Source organism: Nematolebias whitei, chromosome 1, assembly GCF_014905685.2.
Source record: "Nematolebias whitei isolate Nwh7 chromosome 1, NemWhi1, whole genome shotgun sequence".
Classification (NCBI taxonomy): Eukaryota; Metazoa; Chordata; class Actinopteri; order Cyprinodontiformes; family Rivulidae; genus Nematolebias; species Nematolebias whitei.
The window spans coordinates 57,995,926-58,011,248 of record NC_056498.1 but is presented as its reverse complement, the minus strand read 5'-3'; the positions used below and the strand labels follow the sequence as shown (position 1 = coordinate 58,011,248).

General features: G+C 39.7%; 1 protein-coding gene across 1 annotated transcript; it reads right to left on the bottom strand.

The window, feature by feature from the left end:
* Positions 1–11: 11 nt before the first annotated feature.
* Positions 12–14,396, bottom strand: LOC119418545 (exportin-5). Its single transcript, XM_037685862.1, has 33 exons — positions 14,189–14,396; positions 13,732–13,853; positions 13,574–13,646; positions 13,349–13,486; positions 12,854–13,036; positions 12,731–12,757; positions 12,446–12,631; positions 12,030–12,106; positions 11,916–11,960; positions 11,726–11,816; positions 11,524–11,607; positions 11,273–11,398; positions 11,104–11,194; positions 10,894–11,022; positions 10,573–10,688; positions 10,326–10,481; positions 9,601–9,642; positions 9,424–9,513; positions 7,296–7,495; positions 7,101–7,200; positions 5,931–6,112; positions 5,553–5,653; positions 5,350–5,446; positions 5,106–5,242; positions 4,835–4,932; positions 4,305–4,351; positions 3,998–4,104; positions 2,343–2,402; positions 2,152–2,249; positions 1,962–2,069; positions 1,267–1,404; positions 734–898; positions 12–521 (listed from the first exon to the last, which is right to left on the bottom strand). Exons 1-33 carry the CDS (start codon positions 14,288–14,290, stop codon positions 375–377), a joined length of 3,663 nt encoding a protein of 1,220 aa, XP_037541790.1. The 5' UTR covers positions 14,291–14,396; the 3' UTR covers positions 12–374.
* Between the last annotated feature and the right edge of the window lie 927 nt (positions 14,397–15,323).

The following is a 15,323-nucleotide window of genomic DNA, read 5'->3' as shown; positions in this document are numbered from 1 at the left end:
TGTGTGTGTGTGTGTGTGTGTGTGTGTGTGTGTGTGTGTGTGTGTGTAGTTGTAGCCCATTCATACAACAAAGAAACCACGTTTGAGTAAACGAATACTTTTGTTTTGCATGTTCTTTTCCTACAACAGCCTGATAGCAGAGACTTTTTCCAGTTCTTACATTGTATACAGAAGGGAGCGGAGTACACAAGGTGATTCACAAAGTATACAGAGTGTTGAACTGCTCCGGACGTGGGGCTGGTGAACAGATTTGTGGTTTGTCAGTTTGAAGAAACTACTGAAAAATAAGGTTCGAGAGATTCGATGGGCGTCGCGCTGAATTTGGAGTTTGTAAGCACAAGTCCGTTTGCAGTCCGTACAAAGTCCACTTGTTCCTACATGGCATCATTCTCAGGGGCGAAGAGCGCGGCGAGGCCCAGCGATTCAGTCTCCGCTACATCCTTGTCTGGCTTCGGCCTTTTAAAGAGCGATGGAAGGTTGCGGATGTGAACCTCCTTCCTGAACTGCTGGCCCAGAGCTTTCTGTTAGTGGTGGGAGGACAGGGAGAAGAGAGGTTATTCAAAGATACAGCTGAGATTTTCTCTAGACTGTTCAGCTCTGTCGGGCTGAGGCACATTTTCTGCTGCTGAGATTTACAGCACAGACAGAATCACACTGTAAGGGTGCGGGGCGGGGGAGAGATAAATTAAATACAAGTACAGCACTGCTCTCTAGTGGTTAAATGAGGCATTACCCCAACAATTCCTGCAATGAGCTTCTTGAACTGGTCCTTCTTTTTCTTATCTCCAAACTTAATGCCCCTGGGATCTAGGAGCCTTTGGTCGAACAGGTCCAGAGAGTCAACATGGATGTTTGGGATCTGGGTCATCACCGTCCTCAGCTCCAAGTAGCGAGGCCGCTAAACGCAGACGGATGCAAATTCAGCACTTACACAAGATCAACAGAAAACTCCTGATTTGGAATACCATTAGAACAATTTATAAATCCTCTGAAAACCAGCGCTAGATGACAAATTGAATCTTAAAATGATTACAATTATTATAGTAATTGGAGTTAAATCTTTTTAAAAATCTTACTGATTTCATCTTTGTTTATGTAATCTGATCTAATGCACAACTTTCTGATTTTTCTCTTGTTGAAACCTCCTGACAGACATGACAGAGGAGACTTTGACATTATCTATTTTTTGTTGCACACGCAGAAGTATGATTAAAAGAAGAAACAAATACACACAAAAGGAGATTTTTTTGTTGTAATTTTCCTCACCAGGTTTTCATAGATGAGCAAGGCCAGATTAGAGAGGGTGGCATTGCAGATGTCATGCTGACCGTGAATATAAAGTCCTTTGAGAACGCTGGTATAAAACCATGTGACCGCGTCAGGAAGAAGGTTTCCATCTACAACCTAAAGAGAGCATGAACGTAGAAATTCAGTGCAGTTTTCAGTCATTTTTCAAGAAACAGTAGACAAACAACTTATTTAGTAAAGCAAAAAGTACATTTAGGATGAAAACGTATCAAAAATAGTCAAAATACTAAAATTACTTTACATGAGGAAAATATTACTTTAAGCACACGGATTAAACTCTGAAAACCCTAATCCACCCTAATTATTCCATTAGCAGAATTTATTTAAAATGACTGAAATCACTAATAAAATCAACCCACATACTTCACTGTTTATCTACATGGGTTGCTGATAAAATCTACAGGTGAGGAGCAAAATTTAGGCTGAACATAAAAATAAATAATATCACTTGGGAGTTCCACATTTTAAAATTTGCTTCTTCAGAGGAGACAAATGATTTTGTGGCATTTTAGATCTGGAAAGAACAGGTTACGTGTCAAAGCTCTGAGTTTTGCTCTTTTTGAGGTTTTGATGCGTCTCAAATTTAAAAATAATCCCACTTTAGTTGAAAGGGAACCAACATGGAAGATATAAACATGTACTGTGTGTGTTACCTGACGCAGAAGCGTCCAGCAGGCTATGGAAGCAGTGCGATGACAATTAGTGGCATCCTTCCATGACAGTGAGGTGAAAGCAAGCGTCAATAGAGACATGTAGGTGTTCTGAGAGAGGAGGAAGAGGAAAAATTTGGTTTAAACACAGCTTTTAAAATGTTGTTCTTCAAAGGCTGCGTCTCAGACTGACCTCATCTTTGATCAGACATTTTCCAAACTCAGTCAGCTCCTCTGTGTGCTGCGGAGAAGACCCCAACTGTGCTGAATCCATCATCATCATCTCTTCTTCTGCAAAAAGACATTAAAAATATATGTATAAAATAAAACTTCATTTTAGACATGAGAGAGACAGAAAAAAGTAAAGTTTGATTATACTCTTACCATCAATTTCCTCTTTATTTGCTGCAGGTTCAGGCACTTTTTTGGAAATACAACTGATAACTAAAAGAGAAGAAGATTAACTCTAGGCTGCACCTAATCCACTGTCAAAAAAAAAGGTAAATGGACTTGTATAGCATATTTCTTTCTAATTAACATATTCAAAGCACTTTACAACACAATCTGTGCCTTCATTTACCTCCAAACTAGGCCTGTCGCGATAAACAATAAATCAATTAATCGCATGATTAATGAAAATTATTAACCTTCGTTTATCAGCTTTATCATTTCTTCATGTCTCTCGTTCTACTGAAGACACTGGATGACAAAAGTCTCAACTCCGGTGCTCTTCACTGACCCCTCCCTTTCTCTTTAAAGTCTATTTTAACAGTCTAAAATTGTGTTTTTGGATCATTAAAAGCAGCTAAGCTAACGAAGATAACAAAGCTAAGCTAAGAACTAAGCTAACAGGCCGACTTCAGGAAAAAAACTGTCTTGTTGAATCTCCAAAATTCACAGTTGAAATCCGTGCCTTGGTGTAAAAAGTTGTTTTTTTCTGCAAAAAGAAGCTGAGAACTTGTTTTGTGATTTTTAAAATTTATTTTTATTAAAAGCTTTGTATGAAAATGCTATGCTAAAGGGCTCAAACTACACCGAGCGTCCACCATTTTGAGAACCGAAAAAAGGAAAGAGAGACGGTTCATGTCACATCAAGGGACCTCCCTCCTATTTTTTTTTTTAGAGCACTGCTCTCTCCCTCACTATCCATCCTTCGGTTCAAACTGTCTTATACTGCCATCCAGTGGTCAAAAAAGGTACTACACACAAAAATTAACCAACATTTCTTCTTAAATTTGACAATAATTACTAATTATCGTTTATCGCAATGATTTCTGAGACAATCGCCCAGCAAAATTTGTTATCGTGACAGGCCTACTCCAAACACACATTCATACAGCACTCTACTACATCTTATCACAGCTAATCAAACAAATCATGTTAGAGACTAATCAGAGCTTTATCACATTCATACACTGATGAGACACACATCAGAGGCAATGAGGGGTTCAGTGTCTTGCCCAGGGACACTTCGGCATATGACTGCTGGTGGATTCGAACCCCCAACTCTTGCATTGGAGGACGACTGCTCCAACCACTCAGCCACAGCTGGCCCCCAAAAAAGAAACAGCCGTTGAAAATGTCTCCTTAAAATAAAATAATCGTTCTTTCTAGTATCGCTTCACAATATGGAAACACCTTCTTTGTGGCATACTTCTCCAAGGATCTGATCTTAAACACAAATGCACATTTTATCATTGCATGAGGTGTGAGACGCCTATAGTTGTAAAATCTAGGACACCAAGGTTAACTGACCAATTCAAAAGAACTAGATGAAACTTGTCCGGTCACAAAGTGAAGATGTGAAGTGTTTCCCGCCAGTTTTCTTTAAGGACAACACTTTATAAATCTTAATGTCCCCAAGTCAAACAAGAGCGTAATCAACGGATGTATCAACATACACGTGATGCGAATCCATGTCTTTTCTAATTGTGTGCGTGTGTGGGGGGTGGAAATTAAGGACTGCTTTATTAAAAAACTGTCTCTCATCTGAATGCTGTAAATGAACTGAATAAAAATGATTGAAAGGAGCTGCTTACCGAGAAGATCCAAAACCTCCCTGGTGAGAAGACGTAAAATCTCCTCTTCCAACATCTCCTGTGTCACCTGACTGTCCTGACAGAGCTCCTGCTCCTCCTCATCTTCACTATGGAAAATAAAATAAGAAATTAAAAAACAAGGTCATCAGTAACGCCACAAACTTCATTCATAAATAAAGAATCATCTAATTACTGAGATTTGTTAAAGACTGTGTGCAGCATTTAGATTTTCTGGTATTTGACCTTAAATATTCAGTTTTCATATAAATTAAACAAATGAGATACAAATACTTTACAAGCAGCTTACTTTATAGATGTTCTCTGGCTGATCACTTGCCACCTGGAGTTAAGTCTCTGTAATATAAAGCAGAAGAACAAAAGATAAACTAACAAGGTTCCCAACATTTCATGAAAACAAAATTCTGGAGTAAATCCTGAAATTCCAGGAGCGATTTCAGTCACACAAAACACTCAGAATGTAGTGTCTTAGGTTCACATATATAAATATAGTTTAACCATACAGTACGTGCATACGGAAAAAAATCCTCATAATTAATTATATTGTACAACATAAAAACCTAAAAAGCCACAAGAGCCAGTCAGTACAGATACATTTTCACTGAAAGCAGAACATGGACTCAGTGATACTAGACACTTCAAGATCATCTTTTAATCAGCAGTTCAGTGTTCAAAGTCCCTGGATTTTCCAAGATTTTTGAAAATGTTGTTCTTCAAATTCCCTGAATTTGTATGACTGAAAGTCATTTTGAGTTGCTGGGTGGGAACCCTGACCAATGTGGCTGAGCAAATCCAAAATAAAGAGAGACTGGAACTGACCTGCAACATGTAGGAGAACAGAGGACCCAACAGAGGGCACAGTAGGCTTTCATAGAACTCTGGAGGACAGGAGATCACAATCGGCTTCACAAACAGTCGTGCACACTTGTTAAGGCAAACCACTTTACAGAAAAAAAATATTTTTATTTTAAATAGCACAAGCCTGAAGGAGTCTGAGAAAAAGACTGCATAAACAAAATACGCACTTTGCAAACATTGAGACAGGAAAATAGAAAAAGCTAATGATTACAAAACACAGTAAAATGGATATGAAGCATGGGGCGAAGTCTGTGGTCAGTTAAGTGATCGAGGGAGGAAAAAACAGACCCCGTTATTCCTTCACACAACTTGTCAATAGCGTAGAAGTCCTGCTGCAGGGCTGCGGCTGCAGCGCCCAGGTTGTGGAAGCTGCAGGAGTAAAAAGAGCAAAGAGGGAGGCGAAATTAAGACTGATAAAGTATAGAAATGAAGTGAAAAACGGGCAATATTGCAGAAAATAAAATAAAAATAAACACCAGCTTTCGTATAATGAGCTGAAAAATCCCTGCATGTGTTCAAGACTGCTTTTTTGCACAGGAGTGCCGTAAATATCCAGAGGATGCTTAAAAAGACCTGGAAAATTTAAAAAAAAAAAAACGATGAGATAGTTGAACTGTAATATATTAATGACTGCTCACTATAGAGGGGAAATAAAGCAAATGCAAAAAGCTCTTCTTACTGAGAATCATGTTCTTTTCTCCTTCCATCACATCGAAGGCTCTGGTGAAAGTCTCACTGAGACGAGCCAAGTTTTCTGGTGTGAACAAAGAGTTTTGAGTCCTGCAGTGCAGAAATGAACAGGACTTATTGGGACCAGTCATAGCAATAATGTTCGAGAGCATCTTTGAAACCAGTCAGGTTTCGACATTTTACTTCTGTACATTATTAAAATAAATAGGAAAGTTGGTAATCATAGAAAAAAAAATACATTTTCAGCTTCCAGAGGGTAAAGAAAAACAAAAACGATGAATTAATTTCAGACCGTTTCCACAACTTGGATTGTTTTATTACAAATCCACTGCAGTGACGTTAAAATAAAAGTAGTGAGGAGACGTACCTTGCTAGAGCCAGTAGGTTGGGAAAAAAGGCCAGGAACTGTGCGGTGCAGGGGTTTCTGTGGATGGGGGCTCCAGCAGGGGTGTAACCCACCACAAAGCCCCCAGCTTTGGCTTCTTCTAGATCTGCAGGCCAGCGTGAACGCCTCACCACCGCCAGCATGGCGAACAGGCAGAAGCTCAACTAGCAGAGGAAAAAAAAAAGAGTTATCTTATCGTTCTAATACAAACCTTTAACAGACTGACATAATAAAAAAGCTGTTTATTAAAAAGAAGCTTAAAAAACAAAGATGAAAAACTGTAAAAGCATTTATTTTAAATTCAGGGAGTAAATTTAGTTTTTCTTGCAAGTTTTCGTTCCTGATGCACTAAACAACTTTAGACACCGAGTAACTGAAGATAAAATCTATTGATTTAATAATAATAATATTTAGTATGGCTTTAGTATTCTCATGAACCATCTCTGTTTAGACATCTTAGATGAACATAAATACAAAACAGCTACCTTAATCTCAACCAATCAAATCATCTTTTTTCATCCCAACGAGCAGGTTTACATTTTTATTACTTGCCAACAGCCACAATAAAGCTATTTAAAATAAAAGGATGACGTCCTTCACACATGGAAGCCGTACGCACAGAGCATGCAGTGGGGGTTAAATCCACAGCTGGGATGTACAAACTGCACCAAGTTCCACACCGTTTGCTGGGAAATTGGAAATATAGGAGGTAGCTTGTTTTTTCAGCTGCAGCGTGAATACCGAATCATAAAACTAAAAAGTGAATTAGGACTGCAGTGATCACTGTCAGTGGAAACAAAAGCCTAATGTATTTGGAAATAAAACCATAAAAAATAAAACATCGTGCTTTTTGCATTCTGACGATCGAGGCCTTATTTTCAACAAAGCTACAACAAAATAACTTTTAGCTGTCATTAGCTTAACACTGTTCATGAGTCAAAACAATAAAAAAAACCAAATCATCACAGTTCAAATCAGATCGAAATAAACTTCTTTCAGCCGCTCCCTTCATTAAGAGTCGTCACAGCGAATGAACTTGCATGAAATGGTTGTTTTACACCAAATGCCCTTCCTGATGCAAGCAAGACCGCCACCACTAACCTACTGCGGCGGTCTCAAATCACCGTCTACACATTTTTAGGATGGACTTACTCGCCATCTGTTCAGGCTGGCTGCATCCGTGTCACTTTTCTCAGTGACCACTTGATCGGCTCCAACAAAGGACAGAAACTTGACAGGGTGCCAAATCACACTGAAAAACCAGCAAAAGACAAGGCCATCCGTCATAATGTTTAAACACAACGCATACAATCTAATGAGAAGAAAAAAAAATATACTGTCACACACCTCTTCATCTCCTCTGAGGTCCACTCTGTGATCATTGGAGCCACCAGTTTGTCTATAAACGCCTTTTGCTTCTCAAAGTCTTTAAACTGGTTGCAGAGGAGCACCAGAGCTTCGATCATTGAACATTTCTCCAGGTAAGTCAGCACAATGTTGCCTGAAAACAGCATTTTTACATCGTTGTAGAGCAAGTCGAAGAAAGGCTGTGGAAGAAAGAACAAAACAATTCACAAGTCACTCAATATGCTGTCAAGGGAATTTAGGTAAAGGTCATGGATGTTTATCAGTAACTGATGTTAAATTAATGTGTGTGAGTTAGAGAGTGTTTTCTGCTCAGAGAGGAGCCTGCAAGTGCAGAGCCTGCACACCCGATAAACTCCAAGGCCTTCTCAGAGTCTGTAAGCTGACAGACCGAGGTCATCAGTGTCTAAGCATTAGAAAAGGCACTTCTTTGTACCGTCCGTGGCAGACCTCACGACAGGAGCTTCAATGCAACATCTGTGTGAGCCTGTGTGTGAACGCTGCCCCTGCAAGTAGTAAACCGGATAAAATCTTCTTGTGTCCTCAGTGTGGCTTATTTTCAGTAAGTAGATGATGAAAGGACATTTATTTTATCCAACAGTTTTGGTCCTTCGAGTGCCGGCCCCAACATCTACTCGAACCTCCAGGCTTGGATCTGAAACCGTGCATGGGGGAGAATAAATCTCCTGAACTAAAAGTCCTCCAGTACGAATTGCAAAGTTTAGGGAGGCCAGAGCTGTGTGTGTGTGTGTGTGTGTGTGGGGGGGTGATGGGTGTCGAACAGAGAGTGCAGCCGCACGAAGGAGGTAAGAAGATTATAGGGGTGCAGTTTTCTGGCCGATCACAGATTTCTAAAAAGTCTGACCTGCCGATTCCGATTTTGTTTTATAAGCAACACTGTCAGGTGTTGTAAGGTCACAATACACCTTCAACTTTCCAATCTTAATTTATTGAAAAACATACCCTTGAACAATACAAACTTGTTTTAACTGGCCATGAGGTGGTGCTCTGAAATATAAATGAAGTTTAGACAATTGTTGTTAAAATTAGAAGAAAGAAAAAAAAAATCGGTAAAATCGGTTTCTCGTGTATCGGCTGATCTCCGATCTCCCAAAATTAAGGAAATCAGAGCCGATAAATTGGCCGGCCGATTTATCGATGCACCCCTAGAAGATTATGTTTATTATTATTATTTTTGGAGGATCTGGGAGCCTAGCATTGTTTGACTCAACATGTTTATTGTTTTAGGGAGGTATGGGATCTCAGTGATCGTTTCTGGGAGGTCTGGGACCTCGACAATGTTTTGGTGAGCCGGGGGCTCCGTTTAGGCAGATAGTTCGGGACTATCATCTCTCTTTTGAGAGTTCAGAGGTCTGGGATCTCACTGGGAGTCACGAAGGGACTACAATCGGCACCCGGGGGCTGTCCTTATTAGAAGAGAGGTACGAGGAGATCTGATATCCCAAAAACGTGGTCAGAAAGGGGCTGGCTTAGGAAAAAAGTTGATGAAGGCCTTTTTCTACATACAGACCATGGAGGGGGTTTTGTAAAATGAGGATGTAAATAAATTCACCTGGGGAAATTATAGGAGCCACGAAAGGGCTCTTGGATCAGGCAGGTAGCCAGGAGCTATCCTTCTCATAAAAGTCACGTGGGGACTTACCAACATCGATATAGAGTTTAAAGGAACTGTCCGGAATAATAAGAATGGACCTCCCAGAAACGATCATTGAGATCCCAGACCTCCGTAAAACAATAAACATGTTGGACATGACTGACGACAAGGAAGAGGGCCGGCACCGGAGGAGGGGCGTGCCAAAGAGACCATCTTAGCACCAACATAACTGGTTTCCACTTTCGAGTAAGCTGTTGGGGGAAGAATCAGTTTTGTGTTGTGTGTTTCCTTGACTGATGAAGCCTTCTGGATGGAAGGTGAAATGTTTCATCATAAAAAAAAGCAACTGTCCAGATGACCCAACTGAAAATAGTTGGATTGTATACCTGGATTATTGAGCATGGACTTTGCTGGATAAGAATGGTTGATTGTGTGTCTGTCATGTTCCCAATATCCAATTACAATTTAATTAAATGAGGATAAAAAGGCTTTTACCAAGAGCTGCTGTGGGTAGTCTTTGCAAATTCTTATGATTGAAGAGCAGGCATGTCTCCTCACATTCTTCACAGCTCGAGTCCAAGATGCCTGAAAACAAACATTATTTTTCTTTAATTTTGGACAAGGTATGAAGAAAAGTCACAATATTCAACTCGAAAAGGAAAAAAAACTTACCCTCTCTTTCACTGTAGTTTCAAATGTAATAACTTTAGTCAGCTGTGGAGCAAAAACAACAGCAGTCAGTCAAAGAACTCGGTTTGTAGAGCATTTTAAATTTTTGCCACAAACACAAAACAATTAGATTTACAAAACAATGTCAAAACATTGACATTTTTAAAAAACGATATGCTTTATAAGAAATGCTTGTACAGTAGTCCCTTGTTACTTTGCGGTTCGTTTATCGCGGACTCGCTCTATCGCGGTTTTTCAAAATAAGAATGGACATGACACACAATTGTCTGACTGATGGAGGAGCCACACGATCGACATGAATTTTTTACTTAAAATAAATTATTTAGCACCTGCTGCACTTTTGTGCAGCCCACACTGCAGGATAAACTGCAGCTGATCAGCTGTTCACCGTGCAACGGAGAAGTGGGCATGGCCAAGAGCGCTTGCAGGTAGCAAAGAGCAGAGGAGGCAGGGAGCTGAAATCATGACATTCTGTGCTCTTTTAGAGCATTTAGAGTTTAGAAACATTGTTTACAATATTACAAGAGTGTGGGAAGTGTTTAAAATGCCTTAATATATGCATCTATATAAATGCTAAAATAAACTACTACTTACTACTTGTACTACTATTCCTAATTGGCGTTTTTTTACTTATCGCAGGTCTTCAGAGTACGGATCCCCCGCGATAAACGAGGGACTACTGTATTAATTATTGAGTTTGATCCAACCTTGGAGAGGACTTGTGGCACGAACTGTGGTCTGTGCACGACAAATGGGAAGAGGGCAAAGAGGTTGCTGAGCACGCAGTACAGGATGAGCGGATCTCTGGTTTCGTAGTTCAGTATGACCTGCAGCAGCGCCATACTCTCATCAATCGGCAGCTTCTACACAGCATGAGGCAAGAGAAGACATGTTTATATAAATCCCACCATTCATTTGTTTTAATATTGTGCTTTGCTTCTGGTATTTCATCACCTCCTCCTCCAGATTTTTAATGATCTGAGACATGACAGCCTCCATAAAGACTGTTGCTGCGTCCCACTGAATGACTGATGGAGACAGCAGAGAACACATGCCCTCTGCAGTCTTAGCTGGACAAATGCAAAATGAGAAGCAAAGTTAATGTGATGCAAAGAAAATTAATGTTAAGTAAAAAAAAAATCCATTTTGACTCTGTGTTATTGTCTTTAACATTTTTGAAGTCACAATAAATCAAATCAAAGTGACTTTTTTTTTTTTTTTAGTGTGGATGAGCACACGTTTCTAAAACTGTCAAGAATGAGATTTAACACTTGCATGTGGCGTCTCCAGGATCAATTGGACTGGCAATCTGAAACCGAAGAACGTCTGCTGCTGTCCGGAAAGCCTCTAGTGGAAGGATGCGACTTATACACCTCACAACATCCCCCTGCTGCGATCGATAAGCTTTAAATAGAAAAAAATAAAACACCATTACATCAGCAGCATTTATCCTGAAAGATGGTAATCTGAGTCAGTAACACGTACATGTAAAGAACAAGTTGAAGTCTTGATCATTGTCAAAGTCCATTCGAGAGTACCCACAGCTTGGGCTGTCATTTCGAGAAGGGAAGCCAGACTGAAAAGATAAATAAAACTAGAAGTTTGTTTTCCCCATTCACTCCACAAATAATTACTGATATAACCAGTGTCTCACCCTAATAAGAAAGCTCATTGAAGCTTTGAGGTATTTCATGGCCATTTCTACGACGACTGTGACTTTTGACAGAGTCTCATGTTTGAACAAAGTTGTCCAGATTGGAACAGTGCAGGATTTTAAAAACTGAAGAAAAGAGAAGAAAATTAATTCATGCACAACATATACTACTCAATGTTATTCAGAAAATGTACGATGAAAGTTTAAATGAGAAATGACAAGTCCAGTACAAAGAGTTAGAAGTATCTCACCACACTGGAATGCATAGTGAAGGCAAATAAGGCATCTATGTACTTGCAGAGATTTGCAGGAGTTTCAGCTTTCACATTTGAACCCTATGGAGAGATTTTCCACCATTCAGTCATAAAGAGAGCCTAAACAGCAACAATGTCTCCAATTTCACATGTCCGAGGGGTCAAAGATGACACGAACACATGGGGATAATAAACTCACCACTAATGAGCAGAGCTGGAATCCCAGGGCACACAAAACCTGACAGAGCCTCTTCAGAAAAATGTACCGCCGTTCCACCACCTCCACTCCCCTGAAAGTGTTTAAAATAACGAAGACAAGCCAGATGAGGCTAGTAAACATGATAAACAAACATCTCTTACAAATCACAATGAAACCTGGCACAACTTACTGTGATTCTAGGGAACTTGGAGATATTGCGAGACAATCTGCTGATCTGTAAAAAGACGGAAACTCTTAAATAACTGTTGTGACATTAACGCAAAGTAATACTGGAGGCACTCACTGGGCTGCAGAGAGGATGAAGTTAATTGCCACATCATCAAACAGCAGCATGAACGGCTTCCTCTCCTCCAGTTTTCCCTGAAGCAACATAAAGTTAGACACGACTTCTTATGAACTGTTGTGTTTAACGCAATTTACTGTGATTATTAGTATGATTTCAACTTTTAATGGTATGAACACATAAGGGGAAAAACATTACCACTGACAAATTGATGGCTTAAGATTTTCTAAATCAGACTTTTGATGGGTTAGACCTGTAAAGTTACTTAACTTAAGAGAGAGAGAGAGCAAAAAGACTTCCCTTCACACAACCAGCATAAGAAAAAAGGTGCTAGAACAGGCCTAATAAATAGAACTGCTGGTCCGAAACACTAATTTGTGACACTAGACATCATGTGATGTCTAGTTACAACTCACCTTGCGACTCAAAGCAATGAGCAGACACTCTGAAGCTTCTAGCTGCAAATCCGGTTCACTCAGCAGAAGACACAACATCTCCAGCAGCTTACAGTTTCCAGAGGTGATGTGCAACAAAGAAACCCAATCTATGTAGCCTGCCAGAGTATTAAGTGTAGCGACAGCAACTCGACAGTGAGCTCTTGCCTGTATTTGGAGACAAAAGGTCAACAACAGTAAGACCAGAACAATTAATGTACCGGTAACTACGTTTACTTTACAGCAGGGATGAATTGTTTTTTTCACCTGAAGTTCATGTCCAGGTATTTGTTTCTGGTGGCAAACAAACAAAAAACAAGAAATAAGTCCTTAGTTGGAAGGGAAATGAACTTGAATAAATTGAAATAAAGGTGTAAAGCTCCCACTGACCACTTTGCAATAGTCCTCAACATGAATTTGCAGAATGGCCATTATAAAACTGAAGATACTATCCATGTTTTGGGTGAGCGTCTGCTGAATGTCTCGGCGTCGCTGGGTGGGCAACGTCTGGAAGGTGATAACATCTTCTGCCAGCCTCAAAAGGATCATCATGACAAGTTCTGTCTGTGCCTCCTACAGCAAACAAGTTTTATTTTACTATAGCACAAATGTTTCAAAAAGGCAGTCCAAAAATAAAGGAAGTCAAATTTCTTGGGGGTTTTGCTTGAAAAAAAGTCAAGAAAACCTGAATGACACTGAAAACTAAATCAGACATGAGGACATCTGTTGTACTTTGGCCAAATTTGTATGATGAGATCATATGAAAATTTAGAAATCCTCCACAGGAATACATTTGCTTGCTAGCCATTACGTAACCCTATTCAAATTGAATCCACACAAGTTTAGGAAAAAAGCAACACTTCCGGCACCGTACACGCTACTCACCCCCTGGCTGGAGAGAGCTTCCATCTCTTTAAGCATATCTGGCCAATTTTGAGGCCATTCTCTCTTGATCATTTCCACTGTGATTCGAGACAGGGCATCTTTGACATGACTCTCTTCCTCCAGGATAGGACGAGTACCCTGTGAAGACCCAGTGAAAGGGACAGAAATCAAAAACAAGCTCAATGCACAGCCTTTGTGTTACCACTCTTTTACTCTCACACCTACATTTGATAGTAGCTGCATGGCACAATCCTTTAACTGGACTTTCTCTTCTTGTTGCATGTTGTTCCATCTGAATCTGCAATACATATTTAGACATATGAAAAATATGCAGCTTTTGTTGGTTTTAAGTTTTATTTTTAGGTCACATGTGCTCCACTCACTTGATGACATGCTCCAGTATTTGCAAACCAAAGTGTCTCACCACAGCTGGCTGGGTTTTGTCAGCTAATTGTAGGCCACATGGGACACAGAGGATGCTCGTCTCTTTAAACTCTTCACAAAACTGTTCAGAAGATTAAAACGTGTTATTTTGCAGGCAGCCTAATACACTAAACGTTAAAGTGTTAAACTAATAACGCTCGTTGTTAACCTAATGTGCGTTTCACGTGTCAAGGCATCAGGTAGCGGTTAATGAATGAGCTAACGTACTACTCGGGAGTTTTTTTTTTTATAACCGAACATTAAATAAATATTTCTAAACTGCTTTAACGAAGATATTACGGAATAATAGTGATAATCTATGTAGCTACATAGCAGATAATGCTTCCATCACTATAAAGCAGCGATATAATGACATGCTAACTTTAAGCTAACTAGCAAAACAGGAAACGTAGCTACCTTTAAGGCCTCCGTTCGTAAATTTTGGATTGTTTCTGCGTCCATTATCATAACCACTGCTTTGATCAGCTGATCGCACGTGGCAGCCACCTGGTCAGTCATGACTTCAGGTAGCTTCGGTCACACCGTTGGCGCTAAAGCAGAAAGAAACTCCCTTATGCAAAACACCTGCACTACACACAGCTAGCCGCGTGCCATAGACCGGAGAAGCAACAACGTCGGCCAACGTGAGCCCTTCGACTTGCCGTCATTGTGGAATTCTGGATATTGTAGTCCAGTGACTGTTTGTTTTTCCCTTGCTTTCATTAGAAAAATTGTTCAAATTTTGAGTATTTCTTCTGAAGAAAATTCCACGCATAATTTTTGAAGTTTACATGTTTGCGTGATTTTGTTAAAAAAAAATGAGCAGGCTTCACAAATCGTGAAAATATTTATTGTGTTATAACTTTTTTTTATTTTTTTTATTTACCCTGTATTTAATCCAGGTAGTCTCATTGAGCCACGAGAACTCATTTTCAAGAGAGTCCTGTTTAGGGAGCAGATGTGGGGTTAAGGGCTTTGCTCATGGGCCCAGAGTGGGGCGAATGAGGGTGGGAGCAAGTGTGGGTGCTTCACCCATGGCTTCACCTACACAACCCACAGTTTTGATGTTGTCCGGGCCGGGGGTGAACCGGCGATCTTCGGATCACAGGCCCACCTCTCTAACCAGTGATTGGGGAGTGCAGTATAGCATTAATTATTAATGCTATATTGTCTATTTCAGTATCAAACTTAACTTTTAATAAACTATCTTGGGTTAGGGATAATTTTCATGGCTGACAGTACTCACCTTAGCAATTATTTAACTATTACTAGATCAATACATGTGTATTTTACTCATTATTAAATGATTGGATTTGACCTTGTGCGGCAGTATTTTGCAGTACTGAAATTTTCATTCAACCTTTATTTAGACAGGTAATCCCATTGAGCCTCGAGGACTCATTTACAAGAGAGACCTGATTTAGTAGTATTTCTAAAACGTGCATTTTTTTATTACATACAAAAAAGTTTAAATCATGTCATCTGGACAAGTTTCTTGTACAAAGTAGATAGATAGATAGATAGATAGATAGATAGATAGATAGATAGATAG

Coding starts and splice junctions, on each gene's coding strand:
- LOC119418545 (XM_037685862.1), bottom strand. CDS start 14,290: ATGACTGACCAGGTGGCTGCCACGTGCGATCAGCTGATCAAAGCAGTG. Junction 7,201..7,295: donor ACCTCAGAGGAGATGAAGAG/GTGTGTGACAGT, acceptor CTGGTTTTTCAG/TGTGATTTGGCACCCTGTCA. Junction 1,405..1,961: donor GCTGGACGCTTCTGCGTCAG/GTAACACACACA, acceptor TGCTCTCTTTAG/GTTGTAGATGGAAACCTTCT.